Raw genomic sequence first — 17104 nt, 5'->3', positions numbered from 1 at the left:
TGTACTTTTTAAAACTTTTCTGACTGAAAGCATTTTTAAACATTTCAAATTAACAAGGATTTTTTTTTCAAGTTAAAGGAATACCTAATGCAGAAAATTTGAGAAACACAATAAAGCATAAAGACCAAGACAAAAATTACATGTAATTCCAGCATCCTAAGTTAACTGTAGTTTGATTTTTGTCCTTCCTTGCCTTTTAAAACAAAAGCCCAAAATAAAACTATCTTTCGTAGTTTATGCTTTCCCTTATATTTTGTCAAAAATTTCTTGTCACTATAACAATCTGCAGTGTGTTTTGAATGGTTTTATATTATTTCATCTTACCAGTTTACCCTAGTATTTTTAACCAGTTTCCTAAGGAGATATAAAGGTTGTTTTATATTTTTATGTGTAATGCTGTAGTGATCATGTTTATTTTGTTTCCTTGAGTTAAATTCTTTGAACTAAAATTGCTTGATTAAATAAGAGGTACATTTTCTGTGGTTTTGATATATAGTTCCTGATTGTTCCCTAGAATGTTAACATCAGTTTACTAGCACACCAGCATTTACTAGAGTCCCTTAACAATATTGGATACTGTGATTCTTTTTTAATCTTTACAAGTTTGATAGGTGAAATTGGTTCTACCTTTTAGTTCATTTTAAGAGCTCTTTTGTAAAGGAGAGTAACCATATGTCAAAAGTATATCCTTGTTATATGCTTTTAAATACTGACTTCTTAAAATTATAGAAACTTTACATTTTTAGAAAATCAGATTCATCAGTTTTTAACATTATCATGTCTGCTATCCTTTAATAGCTTAAAATATATATCACCTTTTTTCCCCTACTTCGTTTGCAATTTTATTTTTTTGCATGATTTCTAATATTTATTTCATCATCAAATTTAGGTTATACCTTATTTTTAACCTACCATTAAATTTATTTATTTGTTTCACCATGTGGCACCACGTTCAGTTTTGCTTTGTTTTGAATCTAAAGAGTTTATTGAAATAGAGGTGAATGTACACTTAAGAGAAATGAACTGAGAAATCTCAAAAAATCAAGAAATACGAAGATGTAGGAGCACCTGAAAAAATTTTTTTAGAGGAAATGATAATTATGGTCAGCCTACCCTTTTATCTAGTATCACGAAAGTCTTTTTGGTCTTGAAGGTAGTTACAAAATGACCATTTATTTTTTCTAATTGAACACGTAGAAGAAATATTTATGTTTAGGTGAGTGGAAATACATATCTACAGATTTTTTGAAACTGAAAATTACTGTCAGTTCACATGATTCATTTGACATGTTTGAGCAAGTCATTATAGAAGGAGTTTTTGGTGGAATGTTAAACAATCGTAGGATATCAGTTTTAGCACCAGTCTCCTGGACACAGTGGCAAAAATGTAGCAGTTTTGAAAATGTTAGATATATGCAACATTTGATATTCTTTTCTGCGTATGAACAGTTATAGGCTTTTTTAAGTATAATAGGTCACAGGCAGCTTTGGTAGCCTAGATCTTGAACTATTTTTTTTCTTTAAGAGACAGAGTCTTACAACATTTCCCAGACTAGACTTGAGCTCCTGGGCTCAAGTGCTCTTCCCGTCTCAGCCTCTTGTGTAATTGGCACTACAGGTGTGTCACTATGCCCAGTTCTGGAATTTTTAACTCCAAATAAATATCTGTAGTATAATTTTCATATAGCCCTATTTAATGTTTTATAGAGAGAAAAGGTATATAGAATTATGCCATATAACCGTTTTATATTTTTAAGTTACTTTTATAAGTGCGTTTCTGATTTATAAATTATAGTTTGTTTTTAGTTATTCCAGGGGTATATGTTACACCCATTGACCATATTGAGACTCTTGTTCTAAAGTTTTAAAACTACAGTTATTTTTTTTGTGTGTCAGCACTACCAATATGTATTATAGGTTAAGTATCCATAACCTGAAAATCTGAAATCAACAATACTCCAAAATCTGAAACTTTCTGAGTGGCAACATGATGCTCAAAGGAAATGCTCATTGGAGCATTTTGGATTTGTAATTTTTGGGTTAGAGATGTTCAACCAGTAAGATAATGCAGATATTTTAAAATCTGAAAAATTCTGAAATCTGAAACATTTCTGGTCCCAAGCATTTTGGTTAAGGGATACTCAACCTTTGTGAGCAAAAATGCATTCACATTATGAAAGACAAAATTTTTTTACTCGATTTGTAATTGAAACTAGATACTATACAGCAAGGAACAGTTTAGTATAATACATTAATTATGATTGTGATTATAGTTCCTTTTCATAGGTCCAGCCTTTTAAAATTCCATATCAAAGGGAATTACCACAATTCTATAAGGAAAAATCGTGATGTTGGTAAAGTAACACACAGTACCAAATACTGTAACCTTTAGTTATATATACTTTTGTAAGGAAGAGAGGAAACTTTATTTAGTTCTAGTACTGACTCTAACATTGTAATAACAATTGTTATTCTGTTTTAAGTAGATTCAAATTATTTTCACTTCTCTATTCTTAGTCTTGTTGAGTCACTGTATATAATGAATTAACTTCTCTATGCACCTAGAATAGTACTGGCTATGTATTATTCCTGACAAGATTGAGGAAATAGTCACTTTTTGTGTGGCCTAACAATGGCCTAGAAAAGCTGGACTAGACCATCTCTTGAGCTCCTCCTAGCTCTAATTTTATTTAATTCTATATTTTATCCACAAAATTAGTTTGATACCATACTTTGTAAAATTGGGGGAAGGAATCCTTTTCTCATATGTGATACTAATTGAGTTTTGATAAAATATCTTGGTATTCATTTTACCCTAAGAACTACTACTACCTGCCCATTTTACCTTGCTTTATGCACCAGTGTCACAGTTGTGCTCAGCCCATTTAAATCTCTAAGAACTTTTATTCTTAGTCTCAATATGAATTTTTGGTATCATACTTTATAATTAAAGGAACACATTTAGAAGAGAACTGTCTTTTGATAAAGTGTTTTAAGGTAGAGACAAATTTTCCCTTTTCTTTTAGAGTGATAAATAGATATTAAGTAGGTAATCATAATACATTTGTTTTAGACATTTATTTAGTCATTTGTTCAGTCTTACTAAATACCTATCATGTGTCAAGAACCAATGCTAGGTTTTGAATTTAAACATGGAAAGGGCTAAACAGCTGCATGATCTTAGATGAGAGTATATATATATGGTCCTTCATAAATCTAAAATGCTGTAATTATTAGGTAATCTGCAGGGTGTATTTTTTTCCTCAGTCCCTTTGGGTGTGACTGCTGTACACATTTTCATGTTACCATTGACATCTTCAGTTTTTCAATGTTATGTGTAATGCATATAAACAGCATATGTAGTGGTTAAAGAGTACAAGCTGTCTGGAGTGGCACAGCCTGGGATTCAGTTTACAGCTCTGTGCCTCAGTAATCTCAGCTCTGGCATGGTGATAATAATTTCCTTCTTCCTAGGATTTTGGTAGGATTAAATGAGTTAATATATGTAACACATGTAGAAAATGCATGACACCTAATAAGCAATTACTAAAAGTTAGCTTATACTTGTGTGAAACAGGAAAATAATTTTTAAAAGTATATCAGGCATTAGTGTAAAGGTAGATACTTTTGTATGTTGGTAACAAATGCCAAAAATAACTTTAGGTAACCTCTTTTTGTTGGGTAGTGTCATCACTTCCTCACTGGGAAAAAATCTTGTAACACCTGTGTTCATTAGGATTTCCTGTAGATAGTGAGGATAGGCACATGGCATTAAACATTTAAAATATATTTAGTGAATTATAGTCACATGCTTTAAAATGTTTTTCCAGAGCTCTTTCTGGCAGTTCTCTTTCCTTAGGTTTTCAGCAAGATTTTTGTTTATTCTACCACAAGATTAAATGGTAGTACAGTGTATATCAAAACCAACTTGATCTATTTTTCATGGGCTTAGAAATTTATAACTTCATTATAATTTGATATTTGACAGTAAACTTAAGTAATGAGAGAAATCTTTGTAATAGAATATGTTGGTAAATACATGCCTGTGAAGAATTTTTAGTGAGTAGAGAATATTTAATAAAGTATTTATTTTCTCCTTACACATTAGCTGTTTGAATATTTTTTAAAATGATCAGCGAGCTTCCAGAAGTTGTTCTGTATACAACTTGATCCAAGGTCTTGAAGCCTTTCTTATTAGTAATGATGAGATGTAGTAGGAGTGAACCAATTTTTAAAATGCAGTATCTATTGATTGTTTACAGGCTGCTTTAAGATGCCTGTGTTTATTGATTTCATGATAAAATTTAATGTCATTGATATTTATGAATTTCAGATGACAAATACTTTATTAATAAAGCTATGTAAATTATTTGTGAATAAATTGTTTAATATCATTAACGTTTTTAAATTATTTCAAGGTTTAACTAAAATAAAAATTTGTGACTTTTAAAATTAATTTTTCCTCTTGATGTGTTTTTAGCTATGCAAAAGCAGCCTTTTGTTTAGAGGAACTAATGATGACTAATCCACACAACCACTTATACTGTCAGCAGTATGCTGAAGTAAGTGTTTTCAGAACAATGGCTTGTAATTTTATTTTTGTTACTATTCGGTATTATTATGGAACTAAGAATATTTCCTTCATGTTAAGCAAGTATATATTTAAAACATCTGATGAACATTACATTGTGGGAATAAAAGTTTAAAATTTTTAACATTGCAGTGGTAATACTGACTTCAATTAAGACATACTTAAAACAGTGAAATTCCTTGTATTTTTATATTTGTGTACTATTTTCTTTCCTAATTATAAGTTATATCACATTTGCCACCACTTAATGGCTTCTGAGACATTTATAGTGATTATGATTGTTAAATCCATATTCTGGGAAATTTGTATTAAAGCCAGTTGGGACATAGGAAGTGTTTATTTAATTTGCATACTGTTAAGAATAGCAGTACAATTGAATGCTATAAGGCTAGAAGAGATTCATTATTAAAGAATGTCCGTACAGATTATGAAAGGACAATTCAATATTTAAGTCCACATTTATAATGCCAGTAATAGAAAATACAATGAGAAGTGAAGCATTTGTGAGGCAGCTGAAATAGAAATTATTCTGGCTTTTTATTGTGGCAGCATTCTTGTTTTAAAAACTACTCAATCATCTCAATGTTCGTAGAACAGAATAGCTTTTTGGGGGAAGGTTATGTTTGAAATTTTAGATTAGCTTTAAAAACCTTTAGGTGAATTCTTTTAACATCTTGTATTTGTTTTTAGAGAGAATATCTGTTTCGATTACTTAATGCCTGTGGTATGATGAAACCATGCTATATTTCAAAGTAGTAAAATAAACAGTTTTCAGCACTTTGCAATTTTTAACAGGTTAAATATACCCAAGGTGGACTTGAAAACCTCGAACTTTCAAGAAAGTATTTTGCACAGGCGTTGAAACTGAACAACAGAAATATGAGAGCTTTGTTTGGGCTTTATATGGTGAGTGGAGGTGCATGTTTAATGTTATTTTTAAAAATCTGTCACTTAAAATCCATTCAACTATCCCCTCCCATCACTCCTCTCCTGTTTTTTGTATTTTATTAATAAGCATATGATTTTTTTCTGTAATTAATTCTGAGCAATAGCTTGTAAGCCAGTTTTATTTTTGAATGTTAATACAGCCTAGCTGTTTGACTTTTTTTGTTGTAAACTATCTTTTATCGTATCAGAATTGAAATCTGCCCTTATAAAATTAAATCGTAACAGGAAAAAAAACATATGATTTCTTGTTTTGATATTCTTGGGTTTATGCCCAACATTATTGTATTTCTTTCCTAAATTATAGTTGTATGATGTATTTTTAAACTATGCCAATAAAAGACATTAGAAATAAAATCCCTAATATATCAAATTAAAACATTTTTTATGGTGTAGAAAAACAGTTTGGAAATTGTGGCAAGTATGTAATGATCTCTTGTTTAGGTATGCCAAATGCAGAGTTTAGAAAAGTCAATTAATAAGAGTATGGGAAATGGAGGAATAATTTGCTGACCTTTAAGACATGTATATAAAGTGAGCACCTCTCTACAATAAGAAAGGCTGGGAAAAATAAACTTTAATATGTCAGTTAGTTCTTTGAATTTTTTATTTATCCTGTTCTTTTGACAGACTTCTTGATAAATGTCTTCTAGTTGCAGCTCAATGAAAAAGAACTAATTGAAGAAATGGAGATAGGAAGAAATAAAAATGAAATAATTTTTAAAAAGGAATGGCAAAATATGATTGGAAAATGGTTCAAATGTATTTCAAGAAAATTTTCCTGGATTCTAACAAAGCTAATTGCAATGGCTTGAAAATATACTATAGTAGAAGTATCTCTTTATCAAATAAATACTAATTTTAAAAACTATATAATATACAACATATTATCAATAGTTTATACATAGCACTTTATGTGCTGGGCATTGTTCTGACCTGTAGTTTTTATTTTAAATCAATACATCCTCACATCAAGTATTTGAGTAGGGGCTCTCAATACTATTCTCAGGTGGTGAAACTGAGACACGGATTTAATTAATTTGCCCAAAGATGGGCACAGAGCTCCTAAATGATTGAGTTGGGTTTCCAGCCCAGGAAGTTAACTCCATAGTTTTTCTCGTAACCACTGCATCTACTAAAATTCATAAGAAGAAGGTAACATTAAAGTCATAGAGGTATAAACGTCAGATTTGGGGATATAGATTCTTCACTGGCAGAGACGGAGACATAGGTGAAAGAGGGTATAGCACAGGCTGGCATAAAACAAACGCTTAACCTGTTTTTTGAATCACATGGTCAGATTCTTTTAAGAGTAAAATATATTTAAGAATAGGATTAAAATTATATCTTACTCTTCACAGTAATATATACATTTAATAATTAGCATATGATTTTGGGGTTTTATGGATTCTTTCACAGATCCCAGATTAAGAACTGCTCATTTAAATACATTTTTAAAAAGGAGAGGGTGGATCAAATTGCAGGGACTAATTGGTTCTCTGAAACACAGTTTGAAAACTCATGGTATAGTGAAAAGAGAAATGGATTAGAGATAAAGATCTTCTTTATTTCAAAGACCCATTATTTTGCTTTGGTCAAGTTAAATCTCTCCTATTGGACTTAAATTTCTTTTATCTATTAATGTAGGATGTCAGGCTAAATTATTTTGAGTTTCCTTTTCTGTAAATATTCAATGATTATGTGATTCTGACATAGGCAAGCTTATGTAATTCAATAACAAGAAATAACACCAGTAATATCCTACAGTGGTAAAGTGCTTTTGGTTTATAAAGTGTTCTTCTATAGCTTCTTTATTTAAACAATACGGAGTTTTACCTTTAAGAGCTGTTACAGATACATAATTAAATAATTTTAGGTATTATTTAAAATATATTTTCCCTTCCCACTATTTTGGATTTATACTATATTTTAAAATGTATTTTCATTTTAAGCACTAATATTCAATTTTGTGTTTATATTACAAATTATTTTGGTACAGTTTTTAAAAATTCTTTATTATCATCCCATTGCAACCATGTCCCTTATGTTTTTGATTATCTTGACTAGCAAAAAAGGAATTTTGCTTTTGATGTTATTGTTTGTTTGTTTTTAGTCGGCAAGTCATATTGCTTCTAATCCAAAAGCAAGTGCAAAAACGAAAAAGGACAACATGAAATATGCTAGTTGGGCAGCTAGTCAAATAAACAGAGCTTATCAGGTTAGTATTTATTGATCATTTTGCTATGTAGGTCAGTTAATGTATTTCTTAGTTTTGTTTCTACAGACTACAAAGTCAGATGTCTAGCATTGGACTTATATGCCTTTAGGGCTTTATGAAATGTGTTTTGTGTAGAATTAATTTGTGGTTTTTTTTTTTTTTTTTTTTTTTTCTTTTTTCTGAGACAGAGTCTCACACTGTTCCCCGGGCTAGAGTGAAGTGGTGCAATCTCGGTTCACTGCAACCTCCACCTCCCAGGTTCAAGTGATTCTCCTGCCTCAGCCTCCCAAATAGCTGGGATTACAGGCGCCTGCCACCATGATCAGCTAATTATTTTATTTTATTTTAGTAGAGAGGGGGTTTCACTATGTTGGCCAGGCTGATCTTGAACACCTGACCTCGTGATCCACCCGCCTCAGTCTCCCTAAGTGCTGGGATTAATATGTGGTTTTAAGACTACCTTTTTATCCCCTCAAGAGGAATCTATTAGTATTATTATTTCATAATTAACCTTACAATCTAGAAATCTCAGTGGTTCTGCGTTTGGCAAACACAGACTAATTCTGAAAACTCAGGATAAATAAATTATGTCGCATTTCTTTTAATCATAGGTATCTCAAGAAATAGAAAAGAAGGAAGAAAAGCCTTAAAGTAAACTAATCAAACTGCGTAACAAAGTTTGTGCAGTCTGCTTATACTTCAAATCTTTTACTGAAACTTCTCCATTTGTATCTTCGTTTTCTAAAGCTCATCCTTAGCAGATTTTGGGAAATTATTTTCATGAGAAATTTACTCATGGGAAAACACATCTTCTTATGTCTTTAGCCTTATTTGTCTATAGCCTTTATATTTTAAGGGCAGTTTGGCTTTTTATATACCCGTTGATCCTTTACCTAAGTGTCTTAAGCATATTGTTCAGTTGGTTTTTTTTTTTTTAAATATAGACGAGATCTTGCTATATTGCCCAGACTGGCAGAGAACTCCTGGCTTCATGTGATCCTTTTACCTCAGCCTTCTAAGTAGCTGGGACTACAGGTGCAGGCATCACCATGCCCCACTGTTTCATTCTGTTTCAGAATAAAATGTTGCCGTCAAGAAGTATGATGCCATCTTGACTTGCTTTTTATCATAAGTGACTTTTTGTCTGGTTACCCAAAGGAATTTTTTCTTTATCTTTAAAATCCAGTAGTCTTACTACGATTTGTTTTATTGATTCTTCTTGGGTCAGTTTTCCCAAATACACAGTACACCCATTTAGTACATCAATTTAGCCCTTTTAGTTGAGAAAAGTTGCTTATAGAATTACAAGCATTTTTTTCTCTGCTTAGTTTTCTTTTTCAGAGTTTCAGTTACAAGTATATTAGACTTCATTTTTCTGTGTCCTTTATTATTCATTTTCCTTCAAATTATTTTGTCGTTTTCTGTATTTTATGTTTTCTCCATAATTTTTTATGAAGTTGATTCATATTTTTCTTGTCCGCCATGTTTAAATGAGGTAGTTTTCCTGGACTATTAGGAGGAGATGTTTATGGAATGGCAGGAAGTTGGAGATAGGTTAGGGTAGCTTTCCCAGCTTGGCTATTCTATTTCTACCTCTTTTTTGCTAAAGAGAACTCAAATACGACCTCTTTGTGTAGCCAGTCTTTCTTAGAACTGAGTGTGAATGTAGAATCTGTCTTAGAACTGAGTGTGACCCGGAAAGATTTTCTGGCTTCAGCCCACTGTTCTATTTCTAGAGCCCTCAAGATCTTGAATTCTGAAGTGTTGCTGTCAGCTTTAAATGTTACGTATTGTTGTTACAGTTTGTGTTTCTTCATTTTTGCTTTGTTTTCTTCTGGGATTGCTGCCTCTGGGCATCACTCCTTTTCTCACCCCTCCTTATCTGAACCATCTCTCCTTCTTGCCCTGGTGTTTCTGCCCTGGTTTGGTTTCAGTTTTTAATTGTTTTTCTTCAGGGTGTGAAGTTTTGTCCTTCTGGAAGAGGATGTTTGCTAGATATTTTAGAGATTTTAAGATAGTGGATGGTTAGACTTGTCTAATCTCATATTTGTGAATAGTTTTTTACACTTATATTTGTTTCGGAGCTTATGAAGACTTCTAGGCCCTTGGCAGATGCATCATCTCAGGTTTTCTTGTTCCGTGGGTTAACAATTCATAATTTGTTTGGTTTTTGGTTTCTTGTAGAGTAGTAGGTTGTCCTCTATTTCTATTTCTCCTACCACACAGTTGTTAATCTTTTGTAGGTCATGCTGCTCTTGATGACATAGTCACATTCTAGGGTTTAGAAAATTGACTGTTACCTAGTTTTTTTGAAAATGTCATCTGTGGGCTTGAGTTCTATTATGTTGGTTTTGGTGCTGGCTTTTTGTTGTTCGTTTTTGCCCTTCTGGTTGGAGAAAATTGAGGAGATTTAAAAAATGTAATGCCTCCATAATCACATCATCGAAAGTCACCTTTGTGTATTTTTATTGTCTGTTATAGAGCATGTTAGTTTTGTTGGCATATTGTAAGTCAGAGTATTTGTAAATATTAGCGAGACTGCTTCTTCAAATGTAGTTTGGGATAGCTCAGATCTGTAATGGAGTTCCACACAGAGTAGGCTTGGAAGTATGTGGAAGTGTGTGATTTAAAGGTAAGATTTGTATAATACAAAAATAATGCTATGCATACTACATAATCATTTTTAAGACATTTATGAGAAACAGCTCTTCAGAGTGCTTTTTTGACATAACTATTTTAAAATCAGTTTTTGCTAAATTACAGTATAGAAATAAGAATTATAACAGAAAAAAAGGATGCAAGTAATAAATGTGCCTTTCAGTGACTAATATAAGGTAAATGTATCCAGGCTAATAAATATAAACATTGCAGCATCCCAAAGCCCTCTTGATAAGTCCTCTTAATTTCTCTTCTTGTATTCCTTAAGAGTACTCATTTATAACCCTGTAGTTTATGGAATCAGCCAGTATGTATTCTTTTCTGTCTTGCATATTTCTATCATTATTCAGTTTATGGGATTTATCCTTGTTTATGTCTGTAGTTCATTCATTTTCTTCTACTGTAGTTCATTGTATGAATGTTACACTTCGTCTAGTCAGTTATTGCTATGCATTTGGAATATTTTCTGTTTGGGCTATTTTGAATAAACTATACTGAATATTGCTGTACAGATCTTTTGGTGGACATGTATATGCAGTTCTTACTGTATGTGCAGTTCTGTATATCTGAGTGAAAATACTGGGTCATAGAATATATGTATATTTAACTTTAGTAGTTAAAGGCAGTTTTCCAAATTAGTTTGCTCCCACCAGCAGTAAGAGTTCTAATAGTCCCACATCTTCACCAACACTTGGTTCTGTCAGTCTTTGTAATTATAGCCATTCTGGTACATGTGTAGAGTGGTACTTTATGGTTTTATTTTGCATGTCCCTGATGATCAGTTCCATTTGGATATCCTCTTTCATGAAATATTTTTCTCATTAGTATTTGCATGACTTATTTCTTTAGTTTTTTGCTTTGAGCCCTTTTCTAGTTTTATGTATAAGCAAATATATATAACTTTTTACTTTTTTGCTTATATGATCTTGAGGAATAGAAGTTCTGAAATGAAATGTGTTCAAATGCCTCAGTCATTTGTTTGTGTTTTTTGTGTTCTGTTTAAGAAATCTTTTGCTACTCATGGTCATAAAGAATTCTGTGTGTCTTCAGAATTTCTATTTTACTTTTCATATTTAATCCACAACCCATTTGGAATTGATTTATTTTAATTTTTAATTTTTATTTTTTTGAGACAGAATCTGGTTCTGTCGCCCAGGCTGGAGTGCAGTGGCATGATCATGGCTCACTTTGCCCTCAACCACCCAGGTTGAGTTATCCTCCTGCCTCAGCCTCCCAACTCACTGGGACTGTAGGCGCATGTCACTGTGCTCAGCTAATTTTTAAATTTTTTGTAGAGATGAGGTCCAGCTGTATTGCACAGGCTGGTCTCAAACTCCTGGCCTCAAGTGATCCTCCTGTCTCAGTCTACCAGTGGAGTGCCAGGATTATAGGTATGAATCACTGCATCTGGCCTGGAATTGATTTTTATGTATGATGTGAAATAGGGGGTCAGTTGCTCCCCATATGGATATCCAGTGTTTCTGTCCATCTTGTATTCTATCATGAGGCCTGTACATGGAAGCTAGTTCAGTGTCGTTAAAGAGAAGATTACAGATGCTGGACGCATGTTGTTTGGGTTCAAATTTTGACTCTGATATAATTATTAGCTATGCAAACTTGGGTAAATTACCTAACATCTCTTGGCTTATCTTTTCTTCTGCAAGATAGCCATAATAAAATATTCTGAGAATCGAAGAAGTTAAAACATAAGTTATCATGTTTTTCCTTCTCCCTGTCTCTTCAATGTGACAAGACCCCCTTGAGGTGTGTTGAGGTATAATTTACATGTAATCAAATGCGTATATTTTAAGTATACAGTCTGAGTTTTAACAAATATGTACACCCCCTTACCAGCCCCCCACTCAAAATAGCATTTTCATCACCCAAGAAAGCTTCCTTCTGCCATTTTGCAGTCAACCTCATCCCCCACTGGGAGACAGACAAGCACTGATTTGATTTTTATCACCAAACATTAGTTTTGCCTGTACTATAACTTTGTATAAATGAGTTCATAGGCTATATGATCTTCTGTGTCTGGCTTCTTTCACTCAGCATGTTTTTGAGATTCATTCATTTACAATCCATTTCATTTTTCCTATTACTTTGTCTACCCGTGTATTTTCCACAAATTATATAAAGATACCAAGCAAGGTATCTCAGTTATTACAATGCATGAATCACTGACCTCTGAATTTGATAAGCAAATTTTTATTATTTGATTGTTTTTGTGGTTTTTTCTAATGAGTTTTCTTACAGATCTTACAGAGAATTTTGAAAGATTTACTTAAGCAAAATCTAACTGTATGAAAACAAAAATACAGAATTTGTGAATCATGTAGAAGAGTATAACTGTCAGAGAATGACATTCTTGATAACTAGGTAAATCTTTGGGATCTCAGTGAGAATTTCTTAATCGTATCTAAGCATGTATAGCCAGTATAGAGTATATAATATTTAATATGTGATTTTCTAGATACTTATAAATTAGGGAATATTAGGTTTCAAAACTGCTTTTCTTTCTTTGTTTCCACTTAATGATGAAACAGAATATGGCTACTATTTGCTCTTCAATTAGGTAATTGGTTTAGCATGTTCAGTAGAAGCAGACATATTTGATTAATGCACATGAAAAACTTTAATGTGAACTTACTCACAATGATTTTCCAGATAAATGCTTCTTTGGTGCACAGTTAAATCTGTGCTAGTGATTTATATGTTATTTATGATTGCAGCGGTGATTCTGTTACTGTCCTTTTGGGAAATAGAAAATTAAATCATGATTTGAGAGAAAAAATGATTCTGACTTAATCAGTTAAATTGCCATGCAGTTCTGGAATAGACAGAATGATTGCGTGTCACATTACATTTGAAGTGATAGATTTATATTTCCAACTTTCTTTTATTTTTTCTGACACAAGTAAATTCATTTGGTTTTTTCCAAATTGCACTGGTTGTGAGTCATGTTGACACCATTTTAGGTGACTCTTTAAAATTAGCTAATTTTAAAAGATCACACTGTATTATTTTATGTTTAAGTATAAACCAAGAAAATACTGTATTTAAAATACATGTTATGGTTTTAGCTCTACAGATTTTTTTTTATTTTTACTTTGCTATTTAAAAGCAATTAGAATAAATGTTATGTGGTAATGTTACTATGTGATGTCCTATTCTGTACCCCTAATTTTCTCAGAATTAGACCTTTAAATATCTGATTAGGACCATTCCTATTTATGTTTCATAAATGGTGGTAAAAGGAAAAGCTTTCTATTTCTGGTAAATCCTTGTGTATTGTGTAATTTATTAACTGGGTAGCAAAAGTAATAAGCATGCCCCACAGCCTTTAGTCCTCAGGGGAAATTATAAAAAGACAAAGTTTTAAATGTGATATTGCTGTTACCTTATTTAACATATGAATTCCTTAAATTCGTGATGCCTTTTGAAAGGCAAGGTGATATTGATTTTATGAGAAGCTTTTTTTTTTCCTCTGGCATTTCCACTAGAAACATCCTTTATTTACTTTTCAAATCAGGATTCAACTACAAAAACTAATCTAATGGTTTAGAGTGTAGGAAGTGAGGGAATCATAACGTTAAGCTGTAGCCGGAGGGGTCAGAGACAGGTTACCAGTTCCTGAAGCCTGTTGCTTCTATGATGTTACCTGTGCTTGATCACTTAATCTTTCTGAACAGGTCATGAGAAGTTTTCCAAATTAAGGTAATTACAAAAGACAAGGAACACATCGTAAATCAAGTACTAAGTGCTTAAGACAGCATTGTTATTTGAAGAAATGATCAGTCACTTGAAAATGTATTGAGTGGTTTGATGTTAACTTGAAAACACTAGATGTTGCTAATACCAAGTATTTTAATCATATTTAACCAGGGGGAAAATGGGTAAAGTATATGTATATAAAACAAACTTTCTCCCATCTCCAACAAGGAACACTTGCTTATCTAGTAAAGCTTTTGTTTTAAATCAGACTAATAAATAATGGGAATTGTCAGTGCAGTTAACAAACTCATTTTAAAATCAGCATGTGGTATTCAACAGTGTTTCCCTCCAGCGATTATGTGTACGATACTGAATTTAATATGCCATGAATTTGCTTTTAAATACACAAATATAGGGTATATTTTGTGTATGTATTGATATATTCTATTTTGTTTTCATAGTAAAATCCAATCCCAATTAGTTTTATAATATAAATAAATTACAATTAATAAAGTAGAAATGCATACTTTAAAACATTTTACATTGTTTTAATGTGTAGCGTAGGTTTTACTTGACAGCTGTTTGCAGAACCGTATCATTTAGTTAACTAATAAATCTGGAAACTTAAATTATGAGCTACTATTTATTTAGAGAGTACTTGCAACTTTAAAATGTTTAGTGAAATAACTTGTATTTATATTGTACCTTCGTTTGAAATTGTAAAAATCTGTTTAGACATCAGATGAGTAGAAATGGTTCACACTCCTACATAAATATAAGCTAAATTGCATTTTAAAATTATACTTTTTATTTCATATTTTTTTGGTCTGAGTAGGATAGTTTCAAATCTATGATTTTATAGGTTGTTACACTATGTAAACATTTAAAACATTTAAACTGGCCAAGTGTGCAGTGAAATCTCTGTACACTTCTACTGAAGGTAAGACTTTAAAGGAAAATGTCCTTAATACCCAAATTTTATTCTTATTGAAAAAAACAAAGAATATATTTGATTTCCTACTAGTTATAAAATAGTCAATGTTAAGTTTCATTAGCAATGTGAAGGTAAGATTGTCATTTTGAACCTACCACTGAAATTGAGCCTAATTGAGCTTTTTTTTTTTTTAATTAGTTTGCAGGTCGAAGTAAGAAGGAAACCAAATATTCTCTTAAGGCTGTCGAAGACATGTTGGAAACATTGCAGATCACCCAGTCTTAAGGTTTCAAAAACTCTTTGACATTAGATTTCACAACTGCACAATTGAACTTATTGGCCTGTAACTTATTTACTAAATGCCCAGTGCTGTTTATATACTACAGTAATTTTCTGTTAAGAAGGCAGTTGTAAAGAATGTGTTTATATAAACCTAAAAATGCCTTTTACTGCTAAGTGGGAAGATGGGGGAAATCCATGGAAGAGAGATTTAAGACTTATTGATTGTACATCAGTCTCTTCATATCACATATATATATATATATATAAAACTCTAATGTAGAATAACCTTGTTAAATAAACCATGATGTTTTATTAAACTTGCGTATGAAGATTCTAACTTCATTTTGTTATACTCACAGTGGATATATTGTTTAAGAACTCAGTTTCTAGTTAACTCCTTACTGGTGATAGCAAAGACACAGCATGTGTAGCTGACAGAAGCAGATTATTTAGACTTTGTTTATATTGTCGAATTGGATTTTGCTGTACATTCCGGTGGACTATTTGAATTATTTTATCTGCTGTAATATCCTTTTGATGAATCTTGCTTAAAACATGTCATTCTCCAAAGTTCAGCAATATTTCTTTGTAAAATTTTTGTTTTGATATAGGACATAATTGAGATTTATACGTATAAAATGCCTTAAGGTAAATATGTTATGACACTTAAATTTAACTTTTATGCAAGTTATATTTATTGAATCCTTTAATAGTAAATTACATGAAAGAATATTCAAGAATCATATAGAGTAGGGATTAAGGGATTTTAGTGGCTGAGTTATTTTTAATTTTGAAAAAAATAAGAAAATTAAAACTGTCCTTAGAAACGAAAATATTAAAATTTTCCTGTTCTATCATTACCTTAGTTAGAATTTTTTATTTTTCTCTTTTCATAATAAACAACCATTAGGCTACCTTCAACAGTATTTGACATGTTTCAGTAAAATAGAAGAGACTTTGAAAGTTAAATTTCATTTAGACACAAATCAGGTTTTAAAATAGCAACTGTTCATAGCAAATATTTGTGGTATTTATAATAAATATATTTAAATTTATTTTTATTAAAAATATACAGAGGCATCTGCAGACTTGCCATTACTGCTTTGGGCAAGTGGGGATTGTGGAGGAATTGACAATCTAGAAGTGTTTAGAAAGAAAAGTATTGTCAATATCAGCTTCTTTTAACCTTTTGAATAGTTCTGCTAATAAATTATTCTCCATATCTAGTCTAATTTTTCATATTACAGTCATTTTTGTTTTATTCTGCCATGAGTAATAGGCAACTAATTAATATCTTCCATGAAAGAACTCTTTTCATATGAAGGTAATTTTCTACTAATCTTTGTTACGACAAAGATCTACTCTTTGTACACATGAAATTAGTAACTGCATTTTCAACATGATGAACCATTTGAAATTTACATTTTCTGTAAAGAAAATAGTGCCTGTATGTTGTCTCACTGCCTTTTCCCCTTCAAACCTCCTCGCCATCAGTCACTGGATTAGTGTTTACTCTAGCAATTAAATTTGTGTAATAAGTAATTCAGTGCCTCTTATAGCTGTCTGCCTTAGTTTCACTTTTTTTTTTTTTTTTTTTTTTGAGACAGTCTCGTTCTGTCGCCCAGGCTGGAATGCAGTGACGTGATCTTGGCTCACTGCAACCTCCACCTCCCAGGTTCAAGTGATTCTTGTGCCTCAGCCTCTGAGTAGCTGGGACTACAGGCATGCGCCACCATGCCTGGCTAATTTTTGTATTTTTAGT

The 17104-nt window shown here is 31.8% G+C and overlaps 1 protein-coding gene across 2 annotated transcripts in view; it reads left to right on the top strand.

The window, feature by feature from the left end:
* EMC2 (ER membrane protein complex subunit 2) overlaps positions 1–16792 on the top strand; it is a 54102-nt gene extending 37310 nt beyond the window's left edge. The window contains exons 8-11 of one of the 2 annotated variants that reach the window (XM_017892952.1): positions 4481–4562; positions 5387–5497; positions 7650–7754; positions 15259–16263. In XM_017892952.1, the coding sequence (XP_017748441.1) occupies positions 4481–4562; positions 5387–5497; positions 7650–7754; positions 15259–15345 (385 nt within the window). In that variant the 3' untranslated portion in view covers positions 15346–16263. Of the gene's footprint in view, positions 1–4480; positions 4563–5386; positions 5498–7649; positions 7755–15258 lie in introns of both variants that reach the window. The other variant, XM_017892953.1, reaches the window with a different exon arrangement.
* The last annotated feature ends 312 nt before the right edge of the window (positions 16793–17104 follow it).

This window comes from Rhinopithecus bieti, unplaced genomic scaffold (genome assembly GCF_001698545.2).
Source record: "Rhinopithecus bieti isolate Rb0 unplaced genomic scaffold, ASM169854v2 scaffold_23780, whole genome shotgun sequence".
In the NCBI taxonomy this organism is placed as follows: domain Eukaryota; kingdom Metazoa; phylum Chordata; class Mammalia; order Primates; family Cercopithecidae; genus Rhinopithecus; species Rhinopithecus bieti.
This window is presented reverse-complemented; position numbering and strand designations above follow the sequence as displayed.